The 27,022-nt window shown below is 39.6% G+C and overlaps 5 protein-coding genes across 5 annotated transcripts; 3 read left to right on the top strand and 2 right to left on the bottom strand.

The window, feature by feature from the left end:
* Nucleotides 1-241: 241 nt before the first annotated feature.
* Nucleotides 242-5,989, bottom strand: LOC115810037 (G/T mismatch-specific thymine DNA glycosylase-like). Its single transcript, XM_030771942.1, has 10 exons — nt 5,920-5,989; nt 4,437-4,603; nt 3,851-4,092; nt 3,499-3,568; nt 3,043-3,178; nt 2,847-2,929; nt 1,964-2,058; nt 1,662-1,833; nt 1,138-1,278; nt 242-833 (listed from the first exon to the last, which is right to left on the bottom strand). Exons 2-10 carry the CDS (start codon nt 4,549-4,551, stop codon nt 694-696), a joined length of 1,194 nt encoding a protein of 397 aa, XP_030627802.1. The 5' UTR covers nt 4,552-4,603; nt 5,920-5,989; the 3' UTR covers nt 242-693.
* A 2,752-nt stretch (nt 5,990-8,741) lies between these two features.
* Nucleotides 8,742-12,969, bottom strand: tdg.2 (thymine DNA glycosylase, tandem duplicate 2). The gene is made up of 11 exons (XM_030790614.1): nt 12,883-12,969; nt 12,459-12,531; nt 11,865-12,055; nt 11,600-11,796; nt 11,316-11,385; nt 10,925-11,060; nt 10,580-10,662; nt 10,014-10,108; nt 9,664-9,835; nt 9,266-9,385; nt 8,742-8,863 (listed from the first exon to the last, which is right to left on the bottom strand). Exons 2-11 carry the CDS (start codon nt 12,512-12,514, stop codon nt 8,742-8,744), a joined length of 1,242 nt encoding a protein of 413 aa, XP_030646474.1. The 5' UTR covers nt 12,515-12,531; nt 12,883-12,969.
* Nucleotides 12,970-13,429: 460 nt separating this feature from the next.
* Nucleotides 13,430-14,936, top strand: uqcc6 (ubiquinol-cytochrome c reductase complex assembly factor 6). Its single transcript, XM_030789300.1, has 3 exons — nt 13,430-13,496; nt 14,401-14,515; nt 14,691-14,936. Exons 2-3 carry the CDS (start codon nt 14,408-14,410, stop codon nt 14,775-14,777), a joined length of 195 nt encoding a protein of 64 aa, XP_030645160.1. The 5' UTR covers nt 13,430-13,496; nt 14,401-14,407; the 3' UTR covers nt 14,778-14,936.
* A 757-nt stretch (nt 14,937-15,693) lies between these two features.
* Nucleotides 15,694-22,031, top strand: nt5dc3 (5'-nucleotidase domain containing 3). The gene is made up of 14 exons (XM_030790504.1): nt 15,694-15,985; nt 16,396-16,580; nt 16,925-16,999; nt 17,285-17,340; nt 17,510-17,600; nt 17,811-17,948; nt 18,706-18,766; nt 19,059-19,161; nt 19,358-19,459; nt 19,775-19,856; nt 20,259-20,345; nt 21,056-21,196; nt 21,507-21,571; nt 21,764-22,031. Exons 1-14 carry the CDS (start codon nt 15,694-15,696, stop codon nt 22,029-22,031), a joined length of 1,746 nt encoding a protein of 581 aa, XP_030646364.1.
* Nucleotides 22,032-24,353: 2,322 nt separating this feature from the next.
* On the top strand, nt 24,354-26,420 carry LOC115826951 (opsin-VA-like). The gene is made up of 4 exons (XM_030790906.1): nt 24,354-24,684; nt 24,984-25,312; nt 25,593-25,838; nt 26,286-26,420. Exons 1-4 carry the CDS (start codon nt 24,354-24,356, stop codon nt 26,418-26,420), a joined length of 1,041 nt encoding a protein of 346 aa, XP_030646766.1.
* The last annotated feature ends 602 nt before the right edge of the window (nt 26,421-27,022 follow it).

The raw sequence follows: 27,022 nt of genomic DNA, 5'->3' as shown, positions 1-27,022 counted from the left end.
ACACAAAACATTGTCATTCATTCTTTTGACTGTTTTGGTGGTCTCATTGTGAGATTTCGGAACAAGAGGGTGTAAACAACTTTACTGCGACAAGCAGTAAATTACATCCAAATTTAAATGACCTAACTAAATAATGGACTTCAATATTTCCAGAAGAGAAAACAATCAAGTACAAGTCCCTGAAATGACATGATTTAAAAAAAAAAAAAAAAAGTCCAGCAGTGCTCATATCTCTCCAGAATATAATCTTGGAAGATAAAAAAGACTTTGCTTGGCCTCTAAAACCATTGATAGAAATGACTACTTTCTAATATTTCTACTTTAAATTCATAGTTGAGATAGTATTTAAAACTCCCTCTTTTTGTCAGGGAGGAAAAATGCATGATGAGTTTTAAGGAGAACTAGCTGGTGGACTGAGGTTCACTGTCTTGAGGATAAGTGGGAGGAAGTCGTTTCCCAGTGTCGGAGTTGAATCCTTCAGTGCTTACAGGCTACCGTCTCACCCTCCATCTCCTTCTCTAGCTCAGGTCGATTACTAACACAGTCTAGTCTGATGTCTCACTGTAACAGCCTGCCGAAAGCCGCCCACATAGGCCTGTGGCCAGGTCTTAAGAGCCAGTCTAGTCAGTCGGACCACGTCCGTGGCACCAGACTGTTCCCATAGGCCCTGATGATGCGGCTCCAGGCGCTCCCTCATACGGCCTCCGACCCTGCCCGGGTTTGGGAGGGGCCCCCTATGTCTGGGATTTGATCGGTGAAGGACTCGGTCATCCACTGGCCATCGGGGACCTGGCCCACTGGGCCGGTGGCTGAGGATGCCTTTCCGGTCGTCCCTGAGGAGTCAGGAACAATGATCATGAGAACTCCTGTTTTAACCTTACAGAATCACGGTCACTGACCTTTGGCTTCTTGCTTAATCAAATAAAAACCACTTTAATGTGCAATGCTGCCGTCAGGGTTCACTCATAGTTAAAATGAATTAAAAATGTCCACAACAACTCAGATTTGTTGTGAATGCAAACAGGCAACATGCTTAGGAAACTGCAACTTTTTAAGTGCAAAATATGTAAATTAGTTAACTCGATGTGTTGTAACCAGTGGGAATGAAGCAGCTGTCCAGCAGAACCATGTACTCACCGGTGTGCTCAGACTTGGAGAAGTCACAGTGTCCGTTGGTGGGGCCTGTTTCAGGCCCAGGCTCTGCGTATGCTCCTCCGTACGCCGCTTCATAACCAGGGTCATACATCTCCTCCTTTATAGCCATTCTCTTTGCATCCTCTGTGAGAGCCAAAGCACAGAGACTCATGAGAAAAAGCAATTAGACAAACGCCCTCTGTGACTGTGAACACTTCTGTGTGTGTGTGTGTGTGTGTGTGTGTGTGTGTAAGCCTTGAGCCTAAGTTAATCAAAACTGCCAAGGAATTGACACTGTACTAAAGACGTACCCATCACTGTCAAAAAGACAGTGAAACGACAAAAGACAAGTGCCAGCATTCTTTTCCCGTCTTACAACATTAAACCATAATAACTGCTTTTTTTCTTGGTACATCCTACAGGTGCTAGTGGCTTAGGCCAGCAGTAATGCAGTTTGAATTGCCTTGTTAAAAAGAGCCTGTATCCATGTATAACGGCATCTCTTAACCTGTATCCAGGTCTCTTACCTTTGGCCAAGCCAAGGTCGAAGGTGTAGCTGACCTCCTCCACCTCTTTAGGTCTGGCAGCACCCTTCAGCTGGTCCCTGAGTTCTCTTAGTTTGATGTAGAAGTGCACTTTGTCCTGGGCGCGGGGGAACTGCGCACATCGAGCGCTTGAGGAAGGCATCAGGTATAAGGCCTGTCAACCAGGACGAAAATCAGATCAAAAATCAGCGTGTTAAACCTACACCTACACGCATGTTAGAAAAGTGAGGCAACCTTCCCCTCACGGCGTTTGTAAATGTTAGTTCAGTGGCAAACTATCTTACCGTGTCAGAATCTGGGATCTTGTGTGGCTGCAAGCCAAATTCGAGAGTCTTTGGCTTTTTCCCAAAGATCTCTCTGCAGAACATCTCATATATACCTTAAACATAGGAAACTGAATGTTTATAAACCATCACGAATCATTACAGAAGATGGCCATATATTACAATGTTTAACTGTCACGGTTCATTATAGGTAACGGACATATATTACAGGCCACGGTCATTCACTACAGGTAATTTAGAAACTGAATGTTTATAAACTGTCACGGTTCGTTATAGGTGATGGTCAGATATTGCAGGCCATGGTCATTCATTACAGGTGAATTAGAAACTGAATGAGCTAACTGAGGGGAAGTTCTTCTGTCTTGTGCATTTATCCAAATCACAGTTGTAGACTGGTCATTTTAAGTAAGTCAAGTATCAAGTCTCTGTCATGGGTCTGAGTCAAGTCTCTAGTCTCTTAGGTCTGTACAGTCATCTGTCTGCTCCAGTTAGAACAATTCCACCACTCATTTTCTGGGGAACGCACAGTGTGCTGACTGTCCTTTGTTTAATTACAGATGGCCTGTCAGGTTCTGGTTAGTAAAATAGGATATTTAATGTGAATCATATTCCACAGAGAAATAAGCAGTATATATTATGTCAAACTGGGGGAAATAATAAGCTAGTGCTTTGCATTCTCAAATAAAGAGGTGAATTAAACAAGCTGACATTGGATTTGGGCTCTAACTAACTAATGTTTCCTAGCATTTGTATGAGCCTAATTTTAAATAGCTATGAGATATGAGTTAGTTCGAGATGGAAAGTAGGGAGAAAGCATTTCTAAGGGGAATCACGCATGCGCATGTGCACGCGCGCACACACACACACACACACACACACTTACATTTCCCATTGAAAACTGCTATGAGCGGCTTGTATTTCTTTATCTTCTCAACGAGGATTTTGCCACCTTCCCTCAGCTCTTTACTACAAACCAACAAACAAATAATAAAAAAGATTAAATTAAGTTTGTGTTTAAATTCTGTTATTCTTCATAATGTCGATTATAGTTCTATATTGATTTGTGATCACAGGCAGACCTTGAGAGATCTTTGCTTCCCGGTGTGGTTCTTGCCACCATGTTGGTGAAGCCAATGCCATACTTCTCCGGCAGGCTCTGGTCGTGCATATGATTTAGTAGCTCACTGGTGAAACCAGACAGGAACAGACATTTCCCTAGGGATAAAAACAAACAAAAAAGAAAATCTTTCCTGAAAACAGCTTTAGTGAGAGACGCCACTTTCCTGTTCCATCTGTGGACATCAGAGGATGATCTGAGTCACCCACACACATGACTGAGGCACCATGGTCATCAACGCAACTGCACAATGGAATAAAACTGATTTTCCTTGCAGAAAAAAATGTATCTATTCCAAGAGACAAACTAGGCTTTTACCATTATTAAAAAACACTATGCAATAATCTGAGACAGTTCAATGCGGTACGACATAACTTTCCGCACATGTTAAGTTTGTAAAATGCTTTATGCAACTTACAGAAATGGTTTCCAGGCCCAGGAAACCACCTGCCAATGTAAGCTGCCATCAGTCCTGGATTAATTCCAATCTGAAGGACATTTAAGGCAAAAAAAGAGACTCAAACACTCTGAATTGTTCAGGTTTGCATTAACACATGCCTAATGATCCCGGCATCTTCAGGCACATGAGCAACGAGAGCTGTCAACAGCAGCACAACCTCTAAAATCATAAAGTTTAGCTTAGAGAAAGATTTCATGTTCATATCCAGGTGACATCTTGAAAGCTTTCCACATGCAACACTTATGTGCATCAATACACACAATCAAATGTACTGAAAATCCTTATATAGCAATTGACATTAAGTACTTACAATGACGTAGTCCAGGTTGTAGGTAAGGATGTCGGGCAGGGTCTTGGTCATGACCTCTTCCTCAGTCATGCCTTTAAAACGATCGACTTTCCTCTTCACCTTCTTAAAGGCTTCATCTATCTTCTCCTGTTTGCCATCTATTACTGTGCCATCTGCAGACTCCTTCGCCTTCTTGGGTTTGGGCCCAGGTTTGGCTTTAGGCTCTTTGCTAGGCGGTCTGCCTCTCTTCCCTTTGGCTGGGGCTAGAGAGAGGGAAAACAGGAGTATCTCCAATCAGTTACACAAAACACAACTTGTATGCATACAGCAAAAAACCCCAAAAAACTCATAAACACATACAAATATGGTGCAATGCCTAAATATCAAGGCAACCAATCAAATTACATTTCTCTACCTAGAAGAAGTAAAGCTAAGACGTCAAACTGGGATGATGATATCAATAATGACAACAATGGTAATGTATCCTGTAATACAATAATAATAACATAATAATAATGATAATAATACAAAAATGATAATAAACTGTAATAAAACTGTATTATTTATCTCTTAAGTATCCTTGCAGCATGAGAAGACCTCTCAGTACCTTTTTGTGGTGCGGCAGGCTGTTCCTGGGCCACAGTCTCCTGATGTGGGACAGAGGTCTCCCTCACAGCCTGTTCCACTGGGGGCCCCTCCATGTACTGGGTGGCATGAGCCATGTGCGGGTACTGTGCATGCAGAGCCTGGAGGTGCTGCTGGGTGGACTGTACCCTATTAGAGTCAGAGAAGAGAGACAAAAACTAAACTAAGGTTGTGCGTGACTGAAAACACTCAACACCACAGCACTCAGGACAGATCTGCACAGATTCCATAATGTACAACCTAAAATTTAACTGAACTGTGGGAAAGGTTTCTGGATTTTTTTCCATCTCAGGTTTCATGCTCAGGACGCTGCTGAAAACAATTACAGTGTTAGTTTAATCTCTAAATAAAAAAAATAAATAAAAAAATTAGTAATAAAGAAATGTATATCTTATACTAAACGTAACAAAAAAAAAAACTTGGCCAAAATTTCAAAATTCCATTCACAGAAAAAGTCACACATTGAACACTATGCTACTGAAACATCAAGAGCTTGAAAGCTAAAACTTCCTTAATCGGCAACAAAATAGATGGTGTACCCCGTTCTGGTTTTGATGCGAGGGGTGAGGACAAAACTATCATTGTCCAGTTATTAAGTGTCTGAAACAGGCAGGGCAGTAGAATTTAGCATCCCTCTTCTGAAAACCTCACTGATGTAGAGAACTGTGGATAAGATCCATAACCAGACAGGCGCAAAATCCTGGCGCCATTCACTCACAAAGGGGACAACTCACCAATGCTGAAGGTATTCCGAGGGAACAGGGAAAGATCCATAGCGCCTTTCTTCCATCTTAAGGGGATTTACTTAAATGAAGTAATATGCATATTGATGTTACGTGAAGTAACGGTTAGGAGCAACTGACAGGGGAATACTTTTATCCAGCTAACCATCGCTAGCCAGCAAGTGATATTGGCGAGCTTGTTAAAAGCACGGAACCGAATTCATCACAGAGTTAATCATAATTTGAACAAGATACACAGTGGTGTAATATTCTTATACAGCCTAAAGAGTGATCTAATTATCTCGTAAAAAGGGATTTAACCTTTTATTTTTACATTTACTTATGTACAATCAGGAAGCTGGCCCTTTAATAAGCATATGCTTTTCCTACGAAAACTCGTGGGAAATGTCTTGCCAATTAGTATTCGGACCTAAGTGTTGAATGTAATATATATAAACATTCAGCTATCATATTTGACACTAATGAGTAGCACCAGCCATTCAGTCATACAACTTGTCTTGTGGACTTTTTATTGACGTACTTCAAGTGCAGTATAGCTTGTCAGTTCGCCAGTGGCTAAGTCAGTTCAGTTGAATTACTAGCCTTCACCAATCTGCCGCGGCTGGCTAGCGCGATGGTTAACTGTAGCTTGACAATGACTTGTTAGGTCTTTCGCAGTGGGAGACCACTTCGTACCTTTTCATCAACACAACATTTACATACCTTTACTGATGAGAGTAATGCACGCTGGTGAACTTGCGAAAAAAGCAAACTCGTCGAGGAAATCTTGCTAGCTAATTTGGTTAAGCAACAAAGACAAGGCTGTACGGTGGCTAGTCAATTTTGACGCTGGTAACTACCATTTCACAAAATGGGGGAGAAGCTCTGAAACCATCCAGTTCACCAGCGACCTGTTGGCTGATACTTCACATAATATTATAAAACGATGATAGGTCAGAAAACTATTTACTCATTCAATCTTATGTATAGATTGACGTCATCGTTTATCGTTTGCTTTTTCAATGAATGTTTAATTGACTGACCGATTTGGCGTACCACCCATGCACTGTTGTCTTGGTTTGCGTGGACGTTTGAACTCTACGCTTGTTGACTATTGGTGGTTCAGTCCCTTATGGGATTTTTATGTTTGCTTTTTTTGTTTAGGTATATCATAATAAGAGTCAGCTAACCGCATTCGAAAAGGTCAAACACAATTAAGTGTCCGGTTTTTGACCATTTCACGTCCAGTAGTGCTTGTTACAATTCTTGCAATAAAAAAGTTTATAGAAGTTTATAGTGTTTATAGAAAACCAACCAAACGAGAGCTTCATAGATGAGTCCGCATTTGGCATTTAGCATGTAACTTTCAGGGGTTTTAATAATGTATTTTACCTAGGGTTGTGCTGAAATCCTTTCATAGAGAAAGTATTAATCAGATGCACAGATTTTTTCAGCAATAAGAAAGCACTTCCTGTTTATACAGGTAAAGCTACTGGCCCTGTCAGAGCAAGCCAAAAACACACCCTCTACTGGGATTCTTATATCTACTGGAATCAAACAGCCAATCACAGTCCTGAGAGCTGAGACATTTGAAAGAAGCCTTACAATTTATTTATTGTCAATAAACCTACATTTTCTGAACAACAAGATTATATGCTGTCATTACAATGATGAGTGACTCATGTAGGGTTGAGGGGTGCCTATTCAGAGCAAAGACCTACCAGTGATTTGAGAGGCAACATGGGAAGTAGATGCCCTGGGTTTTCTTTTTTTCTTTTTGACCACTGAGTTGGTATTTTGTTAAATTTTTAAAACACAAATGGCAACAGGTCAGGATGGGTATGCCATGTAATATTAGGGATTGCTTTTAAGTTCTGTCAAAAAATATTTCATTGGACATTATGTTCAAAAACAAAATATTTTGATCTCTGGGCTAAATGATATTTATCTTTAAAGAGGGGACATGTTGCAAGGTATTTTATCCTGCTTATTCATTGTTTGCAAAAGATTTCAGGCATCTAAAATCCAAACCTTAGTTTTATTTTGGAAAAAAAAGGGAGAGCAAGAGACCAGAACACACTGTGTACTGTGTTGTCTTTAATTTGCAAGGATTCATAAAAAAGTTCCAGAGTTACTGGAGTTCCCATAGGAACATTACTCATAGTGAATTTATATGACTTTTTTTTTTTTTTACTTTACACACACATAATACCATATGTCACAGAAATAAGAACGCATACCGACAGCAAATAAAAAAAGCACCAATAAATAAACATTGAAAATTGAGGGCTACCAGTCAAATACACAGGCCATTTATCCTTTCACTCATCATGACAGCTCAGAAACTAAACAATGACAAATATATTACAAATGGAGCTGCTGAACTCTGAGTCGAGATCCTTTGTGCATGATCAGAAACAGTTTATTTTTCTACATCATTTTCCATGATTAACAGTCAAGACCAAAACCAGGAAAAAAGTCTCTTCTTGCATTCGGTGATGCACTCCTACCTCAGGCTTACATTAATATCCTCAGTAACCGTTTTACAAACACAGATTTAGCCTAGTCCAGGGGGGTATTCCAGAAAGCAGGTTTAGTGGAAACTCAGAGTTAGTTAACTCAGAGTAAGCAGTAAACTTCCTAATAGAAGATCCCTATGGCTTCATTGTCCTAGCAAAATAAAGCCATAGAGCTTTTCTATTAGGAGGTGTAGTACTTGCTCTGAGTTGACTAACTCAGAGTTTTCACTAAACCTGCTTTCTGGAATACATCCCAGGGCTAAAAAAGATTTTCTGTAAATGATGCCCCTCTCCAGTGAAATTTTGCCTATTTAAAACAATGTCTGAAAGATCACCTATCAGGGCTGGTTTCTCCGACAAAGACTAATTTTACGTCCTTGTCTAAGTTCCATTTCCAAACAGAGAATCTCCATTTAGCATACAATTCAGTTATATGAAACTGACCCTAAGTGAACCTACACTTGTATGAATTGTGTGCGGACCTTGATAAAAATTGTGAAATTTAAAAATCTTTAAAAATCTTGAAGTTTACACTGACAATATTCCACTGAGTGTTACCATGTTCCTTCGATGTCAGTGGAAACAGATGTTACAGTGTGCTCCCCTCATGAGCAATAAGAAATTAGGGGGTAGTAGAAGACTAGAGGATTATGGGTGTGTGTCCCAAGCATGACGGCTCATGCCATGGTCTGCTCAAGGCAATTAACTCAAAGACAGTCACAGAGTCACATGATCTCTGACACAGAGAGTAACAGCTCAGAGTGGCTCTGGATCAGACTGCTAGCCCAACTTATAACCACAAATCCAATGCATGACCTAAATCAAATACACTTATAAAATAATTAATTAAAAAAAAAAAAAAACGTACAAAAAAACAAATGAATGAAAATTGCATGAGTGTAAAAAGGAGTGTGAATAGCTTTGTGACACAGTCCTCTTTTTCTTCAACATTGTTTTAGCCACACACACTCTGAGGTTCAACAGAGGGCATAACCCAGGTTTTTTTTTTTTTTTTAATCAGAGGTCTCAGCTTGTTCCAGGAGGACTGGTAAACCTGATATCTGGTATTTGATCTGGAAGAGGCTGCATCGTCCACTGGTTGTATGTCCCCTCGCATGGTGGTGAAGGGTAATCCTTATAACTGGCACCTGAAACACGAGACAATGATCCTCCACACGGAATCCATGCCCTTACACCTTACTAACAGCTAATCAGTGTTGCCCTGTTGTACAGACATGTCTTACAGAGGCTCCATCAAGCCAGTGCAAAACATAAACTATAGGAAATAACAGATGACTGTTGTAATGCAGATGACATATCATGACTTGATGTGATCTTACACTCTTATGTGTTGAAAATCATTCAAATCATCGCCACCATAAACAGGGGATGCAAGATTTGTCACTTGTTGATTTTATAAGTCAGATTAGTCAGATTTTTATAAATACAAACTTCTGCAAGAGAAAAATGGAAGTATACATGACCTTTGAGACAATGTAAAGGTTTATAAATGAGGCCTAAGCTCTTTTTTTTTGAGACATGCTTTTTACCTGTTTGTGAGGAATAGAAGCTGGTGGGTTGTGCTGGTTCTCTGTAGGTTGCACTGCAGGAGGAAGCTTCGTACCCAGGGTCGTGCTGCTCCTCTTTAATAGCCATCCTCTTGGCATCCTCTGAGAGAGAGAGACAAGAGGACGAAAACAACATCAGTCTCAGACAGCAAAACAACTGTCTACCAACTGGACATTTCTCTGTAACACAACGCACAAATTAATTTCTACTGTATCTAAATATAATTTGCTATCCTTTGAGAATGTGTCTGATTTCACTGGTCTAACATATGCCGACAATTCAACTTTGTCATAAATGAGTGTCTAAGAGGACAGTGCCCTAGTGACTATGTAAAATCCATTGGTTATAGCAAACTGTAAAGTACTGACTGTCTCGTTACCTTTGGCCATGTCTAGGTCAAATGTGTAACGGGTTTCCTGGACCTCCTGGCTCCTGACATCACCCTTCAGCTGGTCCTTGAGCTCCTTCAGCTTAATGTAGAAGTGCACCTTGTCCTGGGCGCGAGGGAACTGGGCACAACGTGGACTCGACGATGGCATAAGGTAGCAAACCTGTGTAAAAGTGACAGCAACCTTTACACAAATTCAGTAAACAGTTTAACAGCTAATGATAATTGCCTGCTATTTTTGACTTGGAACAATTAAAAATTAAACACTGAAAAGCATATAGAGTAAACATGGCTCCACAGGGCCCCATGCAAAGCATCTGGTGACTGAGAATTGCCCTTACCGTGTCTGTGTCAGGAATTTTGTATGGCTGTAGACCAAATTCCAGGTTCTTAGCCTTCACTCCAAAGATTTCCTTGCAGAATATTTCATAAATACCTGGAATGAGAAAACAGACAGTTTTTTTTAATTTCAAAACAAAAATACATTTTCTGAAATACATTTTCTCCCCTTAATGGTCCTTAAAAGTTTCAGTGAAGTTTAGTAAGTTATTATGAAATTTCAGTGACTTTAATTTTTAATGGGATGAGCTGTATAATACATTAGTTTTCTTCATGTTTCATATGGTTTAATAAGAGCACAACACCATTATTCTAGCTTATTATTGTGTCCATTGCCACTACATTTTAGTGGTTCAGCATGAGCCTGTCATATGGTTCTTAAACAGAGATAGTTTAAAAATTAGACTGGCAACAGCCTTTTGGCCATGTTTTCAAGCTATCTCTGCAGTTCCAGGTCCAGCATGTAGTTTGTAATCTGTCTAGAAGACAGGCTTTCCCATTTTAAGCCAATTTCTCCCACTATTATTATAGCATTAATGAATGTATTTAAGGCAAAGTCCATGTTTACCTTTCCCATTAAAGGCTGCTATTCTTGGTGTGTATTTCTTCAGCTTTTCTAAGAGTTGCCGTCCTCCATCTCGAATTTCTTTGCTGCAGAATAATGAAAAAACCAGACACATTAAACTTTCTTCTTAGATAAAACCTTTTTACATACACATTTTACACATTCTTCTCACCAACTCTGTTGTTGGTCTTGCCTATAAGTGTATCAATTCCAGATAGAATTTAGTGTGATGCTTCCATGCAATTCACCCCAGTGGCCTAATATAGCCCATTAGTCTCCTGGTTCTACAGAGGACCACATTAATACTCATGGCCATTCGAGAGACAGAGTTTAGACCACCCAGTGTACCTTGACAAATCTTTGCTTCCAGGCGTTGTCCTCTCCACCATGTTTGTGAAACCAATGCCGTATCTTTCCGGAAGGGTCTGATCATGCATGTGATTCAGCTGTTCATCTGTGAGGCCGGACAAGAAGAGACACTTCCCTGAGAGAGAGAGAGAGAGAGAGAGAGAGAGCGAGAGCGAGAGGGGGAGAGAGAGAGAGCGAGAGGGGAGAGAGAGAGAGAGAGAGAGGGGAGAGAGAGAGAGAGAGAGCGAGAGCGAGGGGGGGAGAGGGAGAGAGAGAGAGAGAGAGCGAGATGGGGAGAGAGAGAGAGAGAGAGTCATTTTTATTCACTCAGTGGTAGCATACAGATGGTATATATGATTAAAGGAATGTGGGAGTATATGGTGGGACTTACAGAAATGGTTTCCTGGATTTGGGTAATGTCTTCCCTTGTAGGCTGACAATAGTCCAGGGTTGATGCCAATCTGACAGGGGGGGAAATTATTTCTTTTACATTTACACGGTTCATGATATGCCATTGAAAATTAGTTGTTGTTATTTTTTTTTTTTTTAAATATGTATTCTCAGGTAATAGTAATAGTAATAGCCTTGAGCTATGCCGTGACCAACGGCAATGATGAAGAAAATACTGTTAACATCAGATTCTGGATGCACAGGAGTGAATGGGAGGAGACTTACGATAAGTATGTCCAGGTTATGAGTAATGATGTCTGGCAGGGTTTTGGTCATGACTTCAGCCACCGACATGCCGTTAAACCGGTCAAGTGTCCTCTTGGGTTTCTTCGCAGACTCATCAACATGTCCTTTCTGCTGCCCATTTTCCTCAGACGTCTGTTTGGAGGGCCTTCCTCTCTTCTTGCCCTTTGCAGGGGCTGCTAGGAGAAGGAGACAGGAAAAGGTAATCTGATTGGCCGTGTATCTTTTTTGTACCTCACAGATATGCAACTTTTCAGTTTAACTAAAATCTCCAATGTGGCAGTACCCTCTTGCTGAATATATTCTGTTTCCTGATGGACAGACAGTTCCGTCATGATCCTCTCTTCTCTGCGGTCTTCCATACAGTAAGCTGGGTTAACCATCTGGTTGTATTGGGTAACCAGGTGTGCCTGAGGGTAATGTTGGTTCGACTGGAACCTGAGAAGATATTGGAGAAACCAGTTTTCATAATTCTAAAATGATCCATGATCTACAAGGAAATGACGCTAAATCCACTGGAACATATGACTAAATAGACAGCTATCAAAATCCCTCTGAAAACAAGTGGGATATGATTCACACACTTTCAGAGACCGGGGTATGAGTAGCATTTATACGATAAAGTGGTATGTCATGGAGCGCAAAAGAACTAAAACGCACCTAAACAACATAACAGGTTAACATCACGATTGTGAGAATTGCGTTTGCTGACAGACGTTGGTACTGACACCGTTTGAAAGCATAAAGAGACGGAACAACACTGCTTAGATCATAGGAAGAAAGTCGTCACATTTGCAACGACTCCACTGTCCGACCCTGAACATCGACGGGGAAAACTCACCACTGTTGAAGATAATCCGTAGTACCCGCCAGAGATGCATACTGGTTTTCTTCCATCTTATATGGTGGATTTACTTAAATAGATTAATATTCATACTGGTGTTACTAAATCTGCTTCTTAGAATTAGCTCTCAAGCTAAAACCTTCTATGCATTGTTTTTAATAGGATCGCGGACAACAACCAGACAGGCATTCCAGAAAAGTTAGTTTAAATAATCTGTCTTGCTGCATAGAAAAGCTTCTCATTCATAACTTGCAAGTTCACAGTATAATTTCAGCCAAAGCTATTGTTATTGTCACTGCTAGCAAGCTAGTACGTATTCAATGCTCGCACACTAGCATGCCAGCAAAGATCATGCTAGTGAATGAAAGAGATACACGTAACCACTGTGTTACACATTAAGGTACATGCAAGATAAACATACCTGCCAAGTACTTTGGTGGCAATCCTTTTTATTCATCAGCTAGTCTGGTAAATCAAATTAACATCTGTCAGGTACTACTACAAAGGGATCATAAAAAACGTAAACCACTGCCGGCCAGAAACTCACGACCGTGAATCCATTGTATCCTTTAAAACAGATACAAAGTACAACTGCACGCTGTGAAGTCAAGTTGGACTACGGTGATGATGCTTATCATGTGTTCTAGAAATCTGCAAAAATAGCCGCAACTGTCCGTCGTAGTTCAGAAGCTACTAATCATGAAATAAGGGGGAAGTCGTGTTTGTTTTTACTTGTGAAAATTGAATTTGTCAACTTTATGGAGTGTATGCGATAAAAATTGATTGTTTCTATTTATAAAAAAGTTACAATGGAATATAATATGTGATGTGGAGACAGATCACTAATAAAATATTGTTTATATCCATATGCTGTTCCCTCTTGCGTGGGGAATTACCATCTTAACAGAATAATTCATTGGCTGAAAGTGCACGTCACTCAATGCGTCCATGTGACATAAGCTAATGCTTGGAGATTCAGCGGCGTACAGCATGTAGGCAAAGCCTTGATGTATCGGACCCTTGAAATTATTAAAGGTTGGTCAAATATCGGTTATGTGTTTTTCTACAAAGTTACAGGAGCTTTAGATTTCAACATGTTATTGAAGGTGCAGAAAATACAGCATAGTACAGCAGGGTCTCTGTGGAGGTCATGTGTACGCTAAGCTAGCAAGATCATGTAGTCACATTTATCAAATATACAATGCGACAGGAAGGTTTGTTCTGTTGACGTGGTTTGTCATCTGTCATTTGTTGCACTACTTAGCTTTCACATTGACACGCTTTTCAAATCCCATTTAGCTCTCTAATTAAACTGCCGAGCAAGACAAAGCAAATATTTTTGAGCACATAGAGGAAATAAATTGGGAAATGGATAACTTAAATTTGGTAAGACTGTGAAACATTTATATGAAAAGAAGCAGAGCTTGTATCCGCAAACAACACTGGTGTCTGAGAGATTTTTGTTTTTTACATAGTGCCCAAAACAACTGGCTAATTTTCACAGTCTGAAAAGAGTCTTTGACCAAGTTAAGATTTAAAATCCAACAGTCTCATTAAGTTAGTATGCCCAAGGCATAACAAAAACTGAACAACTAATATATTTGAATCAGAGTGTATTGTAATCAGAAAAACGAAATTTCGATTTGAATACTCAACAATTTTTTATTTCACTAATCTAAAACTTAAATTACGAAAACTGAGCTTCTTCCATATTTGAGCCCCTGGGATAAAAATCTTTAGTAGTTTGGTAGTTACACTAAAAACACAGTTTGCAGGGTGATTTGATTTAATTGTTTTGGGGAATTCACCTATAGCATGTACCCACAACTAAAATACAGAAGTCAAGTTGAATGTGTCTTATGATGTAAATAATGTTTGCCAGAGACTTGAGATGATATAGCTACTTCACCATGTACATAAACTGTGCCCTTATCTTCAGTTTAAAGATGCCCGCAGGTGTGTCTTGGCCGAGGTACCTACGGATGCTTGGGGCAAGTATATTGTCCATGTTTGCTGGAGCACAGGTTGTTCATCAGTACTACAGGCCTGATCTGGTGAGACTTCAGAACACATATTTCCATGCTCATTGTTTTCCCATTATGGTTACATTATAATACTGTAAGAGTCAATGTCTTCTATCTCTGTAATACCTAATGAAAGTTAATAATCACTGTGTTAAATTCAGTGTGATAAATTCAGTGTTACTGACATTTTCTTTTTGTATTCAAGACTATCCCAGAAGTACCACCAAAGCCTGGAGAGCTGAGGACAGAACTCCTGGGACTGAAAGCTAAAGAGTCTGTTTCAGAAACATAGAGACACTTTGAAGAAGCCAGTGACTGCTTGTATATATATGTACAGTTAAACAGTGCTTCTGTAACATGTTTGTAATTTCACAGCTGAAAGGCATATAAATATTAACTGTTTCTTTGTCAAGTAATTACCATGTTTATTACTGTCAATTAAAGTTATTACAATACACATTTTTTTCTAAGTTGTTTGAACTTATACAGTTTATATATGTTTACAATGTATTTTACATTACAGCTGATGGAGGTTCATAACTAAATGAAAAGAATATTGAAATACTGACTCTTCCAGTGTACTATACCTAGTGCATTCCATTTATTGCAATAAAAGAAAATATCAGAAAGGAACCTGCTAAGTAATATAAGTTCTAAAATAGTAATATAGGAGTTATTTTACCATAGAATTAGCTTTGTTATTGCACAGATATCAGCAATTGCACAGATAACAGCCAGCAAGGCATGTGGTATACATGAACCCTAGAAAATCCCTGTAAAGACTGTTCACAAGTTTGAGTTACTAACTAGTTTTTCAGAATTTTAAACATCTGAACAGTTTCAAACAAATATTTGCAAATCTTTGGAAACATTTCGGTTTTTGCATATAATTACATCGCATGTCGGACTCCTGTTTTTAAAAAAGCAAACAGGAAATACAGACAGGCATCTTTCTACTCAGCCATACCATGAAAACATTCGCTTATATATAATAAATGTAATATGTATAAAGTAGTATTTTTCAACTTCGCGTTTGATAAGCGGTAACTTTTATTGTGAAGCTGAGAGTGAGGGTGTAAAACCGGAAGTGTTGTACTCATTTGTTGGTATGACGCCTGAATTTATTTTGGTCTGGTCTTGAACGCCACCGTTCGTAAAGGTGTCTGATCTCGTTGAGGAACGGTTGTTTCCAGGGGTAGGAGACAGTCATGCCGACCTTGCCGTCGCCCCTTTTGAGCCTTATTAGAAGCAAAGATGGCCTTCAGAGGTTGCTTACACACTGTAACGCTTTACATACACAGTCTGGAACATGGCTATTAAATACCCGGGCGCCGTTGAGAGCTCGCACAGGGGAACCGAAATTTAGTCTCTTAACCCGGAGAAGCTGGAGTCCGCAGGGAAGGCTACCAATACTGAACATGTGCACTACTTCTGTGGACGGCGACGATATGACCAACTGGCTGTGGTCTGTCTACAATGAAACCAAAAAGCAGACCGAAGGTATGTTGAGTTAGTGAAATCTTGTCTTATGGACCCTTTATTTCCATGGTGGAGTTTATCTCTTTAATGACAGCGGAGTACGTGTCTTGTGGTTGATCTTAAAGCTAGTATTAAGACAGCAAAAGAAATAAAAATAAGTTCTTTGAATCAGTCGCTGATGTCGCCCTCAGAAAGCTTGACATTCATGTTTTCACCGATTGACAGCAACAATCAGATTTTCCTACGAATAAATACTCCTTCCAATAAAATGACAGTTCACTGGAAATTTATAAGGTTCCAAGTAAACATGCGGTTTACTGTGATCTGCGCTTTACAACGAGCGACTGTTTCTCTTTTCAAATTATTTTAAAAACCGTTTAATACGTTGAGCAACAACAAAAAAGGTTTTTTTCGTTGTCCTCTTCCTTCAGATTTAGTCCCAATTATATCAAATAATTTTGTGAACCCTGATACCATCTTTGCCAACAACGAAATGAGTTTACAAGACATTGAAATCTACGGATTTGACTACGACTACACTCTAGCGTTCTACTCCAGTCACCTTCACACGCTCATTTTCAACATCGCACGAGACATCCTCATCGAAGAGCACAGGGTCAGTACAACAAACTGCGGAAACGCTTCTCATTTTCCCTCTGTCCTTCAGTCATTCTCATATGTGTATGTGTATGTGTGTGTGTGTATGATAATGTGTGCGTGTGTGAATGTATGTGTGTATGTTTGCATGTGTGTGTGTGTGTGTACACTGGCATAATTTAAACCGAAAATATGAACAGATATGCTGAGATGCTGCGCAAGACTCTGTTAAATGATAGAGTCGTATGTAGGTTACTTTCGCACTTAGTGGTAGAATGTGTCAAAGCAGAGTAAATTGGCTCGTGTTGCCGGATATGTCCTGTCCATCACTCTGGCTAACAAGCTTTCTCTCCCTTGCATCAGTACCCAGAGGGACTGAGAGAGTATGAGTACATCCCGAATTTTGTGATTAGGGGGCTGCATTATGACGTCCAGAAGGTGAGTGGGCCTGTCTGATCTCAGTGCAGTGAGAGAATTATCTAGATGAGTCAGATCCAGTGAATGCACATTTTAGATCAGTTCATTAAGATGGTGCGATAAAAAAACAAATCAAAGCTTTCAGTCTCCACTTGTTAGATGGAAACTCTTTCTAGTTGTTAAAATGAAGTGTTGTATGAGGCGAGTCAACAGTCATGAATCTCTTGCCGATGATAATGTATCTATATTATTAGTGTGGATGTATGAATTTGTTGAAAACATCTAATACTTAATTCTCAATCCTAGGCTTTATTAATGAAGATAGATGCCTTCCATTATATCCAGTTGGGAACAGTATACAGGTACTAATTGAATTGTAACAAACACAAAACACAGTTGATTTAAATATTTAATCCTGTTACTTTAAACGTGAATTATTTGAGGACATATATGCCCATTGGGCACATGTATTTTTGTTTCATAATAATCTGAAGTGATGTGAATGGCATCTGTGTTGGTGTCTTCCCCTAGGGGCCTTCACCCTGTGTCAGACAAAGAAGTCATTGCTTTATATGAGGGCTCCCACGTTCCTTTGGAGATAATGAGTGATTTTTATGGCAAGGTGTGGAGATATCTTTCATATTATATCATATCTTAATGGACACATGTATGTCTCTCATATCTCCTATTTGAGTTATGTCCTATCACAATGAACATAAATTGCCTCTTGTGTTATTGCATTCATTGTCGTATAATTGAATTCGTCTGTTGCCGTGGGTGACAGAATGTACCGGTCTTCTCCTAATGTGCTGATGCCTTTTTGTCTGTTCAGAGTTCCCATGGTCACACTATGAAACAGTTCATGGACATCTTCTCCCTCCCAGAGATGACTCTGCTCTGCTGTGTCAACGACTACTTCATGAAACACAACATTGACTACGAGCCCGTGCATCTTTACAAAGACGTCAAAGTAAGACTTAAACCCATATTCTTAATGTTTTATTGCTTAAAATGATCAAAATCCTTTTTCATGCTCAATATCAGTAAACCTAAACTTTAAAATACCTCCAGAAGTTAGGAGTCAGTTTCTGATCACAACTCACTTTTCAGAAATAGTAACACGAGTCTTAGAGGTCATCATTTTTTTCCTTTTGGCAGTTTCAAGGTCAAATTTTTGTTTTCGGCACGGAATGAATCCTAGAATGATTTATGCTAGCCCCCTTATGGAAAGGCTGTGACAAATGTGACAGGAAATGTTGCTATTTATGATTGTTGTGTGTTGGATCTTTGAGCTTTGAAAGCAAGTGTCTAATTTTAGAGAGATGGTTCTTACACTCCTATCTGTGTCTGATCTACAGTGCTCTAGCAGTTCTATTGTGAGCAGGAGGAGGAGGATAGAATGAGAGAGAGGACAAAGAAAGACAAAAAATGGAAGAAATGAAGTGGTTCAAAGGGAGAGACAAAAAAAAACTCATTTAGAACAGATTTGACACATCTGTGAGCAAGTTCCACTGTGTTCTTTTCACACTAGATAGCATGTCTCTTATAAAAGACAAAATTTTATCTTGTCCTTGAAAAATAAATATGACTTTGACAAGGTTGTGAGCCACATGCAAAAGGCCACGCACATGAGTGATGAGTTCAGCTACATCAGTAACACTGTATCTTTGTTCTTTCATGTCTGGCTGTTCTGATCTTTTGTTCCTGGCTTGTATCTCTGCTTACAGGAGGCCATAGGAGATGTCCATGTTAGAGGAATTATGTATCGGGCTGTGGAGGCTGACATCGGTAATTTTCCAACACTTATCTCTTTGGAGGGGTTTGTAAGGATTTTGTGTTCCTTTGTTGAGTAGGAATTGAAAAAGAAAAAAAGATGAGTTGTTATGACACAAAAGGAAATGTGTTATTGTGAAATGTGAATATTTCCTCTGTGCAGCACTTGAAGATAATTTTGCAAAGCTTTGTGAAGAGCCTCTTCAGCTCATGGTGTAAAGATTGTCAGAATTGGTTTTTATCTGCGTAATATCTGACTTTGTAGCATTTGAACTGGACTTATCTAATTTTTACATTTTGTCTGTAGAGAAGTATATCTGTTATGGTGAGCAGACACATGCTGTTTTGAGGAAGCTCTCTGAAAATGGAAAGAAAATGTTCCTGATTACCAACAGCCCCTTTGACTTTGTGTAAGTACTAAAATGTTTTGCCCAGAAAACCCCCTACATACAATTTAGTGAGCTTTTTGCAGTGGAATGATGTTGTCTCCACTTTGCTTTTTGTTTTTTGGTTGAATGATGTTGTCTTGACATTGCTTTTTGTTTTTTGTTTTTGTTTTTCTTTTTGGGGTTTTTTTTTGTGTTTTTCTTTCTGGTGAATTTCCAGCAATCGTGGAATGAACTACATCGTTGGCAAAGACTGGCGGGACCTCTTTGACGTTGTCATAGTGCAGGCAGACAAACCCGGTTTCTTTAACGACAGGAGAAAGTAAGTTTTGCTTTGTCGCACATGGAAATGGTTCGGTAGCCCCTGGGGCTTCATTTACATACGAGTGTGCCGACGCAGACTCGTCTGAACGTTGTTTCTGACGCCGTAAAGGCCCCCCTCACAGTTTTATCTTTGTCATCCCGACAAACCTGCCTTGAATGAAGCACAAAAGGAGGGGATAGTTAACCATGCCAACCACAAACACTTCTGTTAGTGGACTGCAGTATTTACTGTGTTAGTTCAGTTCTGTACAATAGATTCTGGCACTGAATTCTCTTTCTTTGTGTGTTTGTGTGTTTTGTTGTGTGTCTGAAGACCATTCAGACGTGTCACTGATAAAGGAGTGCTGCTATGGGACAGGATTCATCACTTAGAAAAAGGGCAAATTTACAAACAGGTAAAAACAGTATTAGGCCTTGATATCACACTGGTCCAGGATCATTTGTGTTATTTTGACTTTATATATTATAAACAGTCTTGGCACTGACATCAGGCTGAGGGCAGATCCTACATATTATTCTGACATTACATAGTTGTTTATCCAGTGATTCATTTTATGACAGTCTCTTCCATAATATGGAAATGACTTATTCTAAATGCTGATAGATAACACTGATGTCATTTTCCATAATAAAAGAACTGATCATGTCACTGAGTAGTTTTTAAGGGATAATTTTGATATCATATATTCAGTACATATGTAATGTGTTAAGTGTATTTCAGACTGTGTTGTTAACAGTTAGGGTGTGTGTGTGTGTGTGTGTGTGTGTGTGTGTGTGTGTGTGTCTGTGTCACTCAGGGAAACCTATATGAGTTTCTAAGGCTCACAGGCTGGAGGGGATCCAAGGTGCTGTATTTCGGAGATCACATCTACAGTGACCTAGCGGTAAGCAGAACCGCCCTCTCACGCTGACTTCACCCCTCATTGCTATAGATAGAACAGGATGATGCCTCTGGGTGCATGTGTTCTCAGGCCGTCTGTTGCTGTCTTGTGTGTGTGTGTGTGTGTGTGTGTGTGTTCGTGTGCCCTATGTATTGCTATCCTTTTGGGGACCGGCAAGTTCCAAGTAAGATAGGAGTAAAATGGCATAATCTAAAAAAAGTGCCTGGTGGGGACCAAAATCCTGGTTCCCACTAGGAGAACAACATTTTTCTAAACTATATTGTTGTTACTGATAAAAAGAAACGTGTCAAAACATTACTTTGGAGTCAGTGGGAAGTCCCCACTAGGATATGAGTACAAACTTGTGCGTGTGTGTTTGCACATGCGTTTGTGTTTGCGCACGCGAGCGCGCGTGTGTGTGTGCGCGCGCATGTGTGTATGCGTGTGTGTGTCTGGGGGAGAGAGAGAGAAAGTGAAAATGTGAAAAAAGAGAGTACCCTTGAGTCAAACATGAACTGTGAGAGAGGAATGGAAATGATTATAATGCTTATATTGTTATGATAATGATTGTTGAAAATGATTATCTATTAAGAAAAAAGTGACCGACAGGGAATCAGTGGATGTCACTACTGTAATATTATTGGTGATAAACACTTATGTAATCTGTTAAACACTTGCTGTGCGTTTGAGTGACATGCTCCTTTTTTCGTCAGGACCTGACGCTGAAGCATGGCTGGAGGACCGGGGCCATCATCCCTGAGCTGCGTAAGGAGATAAAGATCATGAACACTGAGGAGTACGTCCACACTGTGACCTGGCTGCAGGCTCTCACCACACTGCTGGAGCACATGCAGGTCAGGCCAGCAGAGGGCGCTCCCACCAGGGTTTCACTGCACCTCAGCACATTTTTTTTTACTATCCCCTCAAAAAATGAACACTTTAGAACAGTGTGTGGGTCTGATACAGCCATATAAAATATCACTTAAAGATAGGTACTGGAAACATGAATTTTTCATCTTGTATGGGCATAGATCAATTCTCTACATTGCTACATGTTGTTATAGAGGACAGACCATATTTGACTCCTTCTCATGCCTGGAGAAGTTTCTGAGCGAGTCAGTATAGAGGTTGGTGATTAAATGCCTTTTCTGCTTTTTTTAACAGGTGCACAGAGACCCAGCATCCCAAGCGGTGATTCAGCAGTGGATCACAGAGAGGGAAGACATGAGGTAGCATTTGGGAACTGCTTTTGTTTCAAATACTCTTAGGAAGAATTTTGTTAAAATTGCTTTGTTAATGTCCCTGAAACACACTGGGCAATCAAACATAAGCCATGAAGTCCTATTCAGTGGCCTACTGAAGTTATAAATTCAACAATGTAGTGTCACACTGACCAAACAACATTTATTATGCTGTGACAGGTCACGCACAAAAGACATTTTCAACGCTCAGTTTGGGAGTCTGTTCCGCACCTACCACAACCCCACCTACTTTTCCCGTCGACTCTCCCGTTTCGCCGACATCTACATGGCTTCTCTCAGCTGCCTGCTCAACTACGACCTGAAGCACACCTTCTACCCCCGCCGCACCCCTCTCCAGCATGAGTCACCCTTCTGGCCAGAGCAGACCAGTGCCGGGGCTATGAACATCCCCTTTCATAGCCACAGGGTGGACAAAGACTCCGAATAGAACAGAGAGATACCCCTTACTCCCTCACTCACAGGTCTGGAACTTAACACTGGCACTTGATCACAGACTAAAAACTTGAAAGGCAAATCCTCAAGAACTGACTTTTTTTTCTCGTATAAACAGTAAAAAGATCAGCTGTATTAATGTATGTTTTGTGTTCGTTTCTCTGTCCAAATTCAGAGTTAGAATGTTCCACATCTATCGCTGTAATAAACGTTTAGAATGTTCCATACATCTGATGGCATAAACACTCTTTCAGTTTCATATTCTCTTCATAGCTGCATGTTTCAATGGGAGGTCAGAATTCTAAAAAGATCTTTTTTGTGATGGGTATCATAGATTAGGAAAAAACTGATGTATTAGAAGAGGGCAAGGGTGGAAGAGGAAAAAAAAACAAAACTTGGTTGTTGTGATATAAAATGGAGAAATTTTTGGCATGGGGGATGGTCACAGTAGTTTTTCTATAGTCTTTAAGATCTGTTGGGCTGTTTCTGAAGCGTGAAAATTTACTGAGAGAAAGTGACTTATTCTCATTCAAGATTCCTGTTTATTTTTGACTTTGAAATTATTATCGACAATATATCTGTACTGTACATATAATAGTATTGTTATTTATGACGGTAATAATGTATTTCATTACAAAATGGGGTTTTGGTAAGAAATTGAGAGGATGGAAAATGTGAGCAGTGGTTTTGTGGTAAAGCAATAAGCCAGTGTGAATTTATTTTTATATCGGTGAGAGAACTATTGAATAAATGTTTGGTCACTAAGGAGTGTTTTTAAAGGCTCTTGTTTTTAGAGAATGTGCCTCGCTGTGAAATTTAGTCACAAGCAATAGTGTCTGCTTTCGGAGAACATCACTTGAGCCCTCAATGCTAGGGCAGTGTGGAATTAATTATTCAACTCGAAGTCTGTAGGAGGAGGAAATACTTGAACTTTTGGAAATCTGGGAATTCGTTTTTCCTAACCTTTGTAAAAACGAGGAGAGATCAGAGCATAAGAACGTAGAGACCCTGTTCATGTGGGGTTTATTTAATTGAATTTTCAGTTTTGTTCACTTTTGAAAATGCCTTACTGATATCTCATAGAGATTTTTTTTGACAGTGCTTTAGGCACTGTGCCACTGGAATGAAGTGTCAGTAGATGCTCTTGTCAGTAAATATCTATTTCAGTGATTGTAATTTGTTATTTCAAAGAAACATTGCTGTAAAAGATCCTCATGGTGTGAAAGTCATGTGAAACTCTGCACTTTGATTTTAAGGTAGTTAGTTTTAAACTATTGTTTTGTTGAGCCTTCTGGTCTGTGATAGCACTATGCCTAATAACTTCCTGCTTCATAGCTATGTCATTGACCAATGATAATGACATTGCTGAATTAAATGTTTGCTTTACGGTCAGTTCTAGCTGATTTTTCTTCCTCAGAGACCCATAGGTCTTAAATATACAGCATGGCATTGTTTGATCAGAGACCTGTTCACATTCTGTACTGAGACAAGCCTTGAACTGAATGTGTATTCTCTTTCTACTTGGGACAGTTTTTAACCAAAAAAAAAAAAAAAATCTGAATAAGCATGTTTGTTTAAAGTATAGAAATGAACAGCCATTTTCCCTTATTTGATATGGAAGCCTTCAGTGGATACAATGCCTGGGATCGTTTGGTTTTACTTTTTCTTTCTTTCTTTTTTTTTTGGTTGGAGAGGAGGGTTGGTTGTGAATTTCTGTTGTGCACATGAAATGTAGACTGTTTTAACTGTGATATTTATTATAATATCCATCATATTAAATGACAATACTTCTCTCTAAACTTCTGTTTGGCATACTAATTTTCATTTTGTATCATTTTTTCTAACTGAATGGCATATTATTGTTCATATTAACACAAGCCTTATATTTATCATTTTGTGTTATTTAAACGATGTTCAGTTAAGATATAACTCTGCCGTCTATTATACTACCCCATTTTTTGGAGAGAAATCCATGTTTTTGGTTGTCCTATGGCCTGACCTGCCAGGTGCCACGCGCTCTTGAGTCAGTTCCGGATGCTAGCCTGTGCATTGTCGCTTCAAGATGTTCTAATCTAATACAGGCTAGATTAATTCGATGTAATCTCAAAGCAGCTTCATATTACAAAAGCAATTTGAGAAATGACTTTTAAAGGGGATCAGACAGAGATACAGATGGCCAGATGCTTCCAATTAGATTCATGCGGTGGGCAGGGTAAGTAGACGGACAATCTTGACATGGTATTCTGATCCGATGGCAACGAGAGAGCAGCGCACACTCTTCGGTATCCGCCACACACTACGGTGGTTTTGAAGTACAATGGAGAGCAACAGTTCTTCAAATATCGATTTAAGGCTAATGCCAACCGTGAAACCCACCATATTTCCCCGGGTGGGCTACAGCATACTGTCTTTTCTCATGTTTATCAACACGCTTTTCTCAGTCTTTAACAATTCTTTAGTGATATCCGTCATGTTAAAAAATACATATCTACTGAACGCAATGAACGTCATCATTCTCAGTCTCTCGGTCTCTGACCTCATGATCGCCTGTTGTGGTTCTGCGATCGTGACCGTTACGAACTACCAAGGATCTTTCTTTTTAGGTGATGAATTCTGTGTTTTTCAAGGATTCGCAGTCAATTATTTTGGTAAGTAAAAATTATTTTTTCAGACAGTTTCTTGGAGGCTATTGACTGCAAGTCAATTGATATTGAAATGGATTTTCAGTGCGTTCACTTTGATAACCTGTTGTTAAAACTGACTATTCTTGCAGTAGAGGTAATGATGAGGAGGAATGAAAGACCTTCAGATTCCACTTTGGAACAGAAAAACAAATGAACTGATTATAAGCAATCATTATAAACATTCTGTAAAAACAAAATACTTGTAAATTACACATTATGGATCCGTTCCAGCGTGATTCATAAGTGCTCCGTTTTCCCATCAGGTCTGGTCTCTCTTTGCACACTTACGTTGCTGGCGTATGAGCGATACAACGTGGTGTGTAAGCCAATGGCCGGCTTCAAACTTAACGTGCGCAGGAGTTGTTACGGCCTCATGTTCGTTTGGTCATTCTGCCTCTTCTGGGCCGTGACCCCGCTGTTGGGCTGGAGTTCGTATGGGCCAGAGGGCGTTCAGACGTCGTGTTCTCTTGGCTGGGAGGAAAGATCTTGGAGCAACTACAGCTATCTCATTCTCTACACGATCCTCTGTTTTCTACTGCCAACTGGCATAATCATTTACTGCTACACCAAGGTCCTCATCTTCATGAGGAAGGTACTTAGGTTGCAAGAAAGCTAATCACGACTTCTCTGTTTTCTCTTTAGTTTTTGTTGCTATTGCTAATGCATGTAAAAATGGTCCCTGTGTTGAAATCTGTTATTCATTTTTTTTTTTTTTAGAATACTTTAACTTGGAGTCACAAGCTGTGTCCATACAGATTCCGTGTACTAAGCTATCTCAGTAAATGACGTCGGTCAAGAGATAAGCTCAATGTTTCCCTACATGTGAGACAACATCACTGTAAACGTAATTATTTCTCATTTACTCCCTGAAGCTGAACAAAAGCGTGGAGCTTCAGGGAGGCAGGTCTAGTCTGGAGGAGAACGAGCGTGCTGTTCGAATGGTGCTGGCCATGATCGCAGCCTTCTTCATCTGCTGGTTGCCTTACACCGTCCTGTCTGTAATCGTCGTGGTCGATCCTGAGCTATACATCCCACCACTGGTCGCTACAATGCCCATGTATTTCGCCAAAACCAGCCCTGTCTACAATCCCATCATTTACTTCCTGAGTAACAAGCAGGTGTGCACGTCTGTCATGTGTATGTGTGTTTTTGTCTGTGAAGTGTTAACATTAGGTGGTGTGCATCTTCTCATCTCCAGTACAAACCTAATGAGGAGTGCAGCTGAGAGGTATGTGTGTGTGTGTGTGTATGTGTGTGTGTTTCTAATTATGTATAACGTCAGTGGTAGACTATCCCAAAAGTACATAACATCTGAGAGTTTGAATTCAAGTTAAACATGAATGAAATATTGTTTGGCTGCCATCGATAGTTTACTGGCTAAAATGGAGAAGGTCTCAGTGAGGATTTTTCATGCCCTGGAAGAAATTCGGTACTCAACTTCATAAATGGAAAATGTGGAACTATTTTTGAAGTCCTCGTTATATCTTTCATTTTCCCATGTACAACACATTTTCCCACTGTCTGACCCATGCTGATGACTCTCTGATGTGTTTGGTCAATTCTAGTTCCGAGACTGCGCTCTGGAGGTTCTGTCATGTGGCCATTACATCCCCCACAGGTCTCCGAATGAGAGTGTAAAGATGATCTCAGCGCCCAGGAGTCGGATCACTAGCATGAACAACAGGATAGTGCCCATCTGATCTACCTCTGATGTAACAGCTTAAAAATGTGTCAGTGAAGTTTCATTTCCTATGTCACAAAACCATCAGTGTCCTTCACCTTCCAGTGGTGATCTAATAATGGTGGGGTGTTTTTTTTTTTCTTTTTCTTTTTTTAGATTTTATGCATTATGTTAGTAAATGTATAGCTATGTTAACAAGAATGTAATTGATGGTGGGTGGGTTTGTTTAGAAATGTTAAAATCATTATAACGCTTTGTAAATACTTTGTTATATACTTATTAAAAATACATCATAAAAGAGAGAGAGAGAGAGAGAGAGAGAGAGAATTTTAAGTGATTACAGAAAAATGTCTCCCTGATATAATTTTTTTTCTAATTAAGGCAATATGGACATCGTGAACAACAGTGACAGTCCAAACCAATTGAAACTGTGCCAGCTATGATTGTGGACTAATAAACATTTTTCACAAGAGGATCAGCTTCAGTGTAATTGTTTATATTTCATTCTGAATTTACAGCAAAATCCATTTACTGTGATCAATTATTAAAATTTTAACAGCGTGAACGAGTTGTCGACTGGTCATATATGGTATATTACCCACATACTGCTTCACTGATAAT

Source organism: Chanos chanos, chromosome 1, assembly GCF_902362185.1.
Source record: "Chanos chanos chromosome 1, fChaCha1.1, whole genome shotgun sequence".
NCBI classification, from domain to species: domain Eukaryota; kingdom Metazoa; phylum Chordata; class Actinopteri; order Gonorynchiformes; family Chanidae; genus Chanos; species Chanos chanos.
The sequence above is the reverse complement of the archived record's forward strand: the minus strand, read 5'-3'. Positions and strand labels throughout refer to the sequence as shown.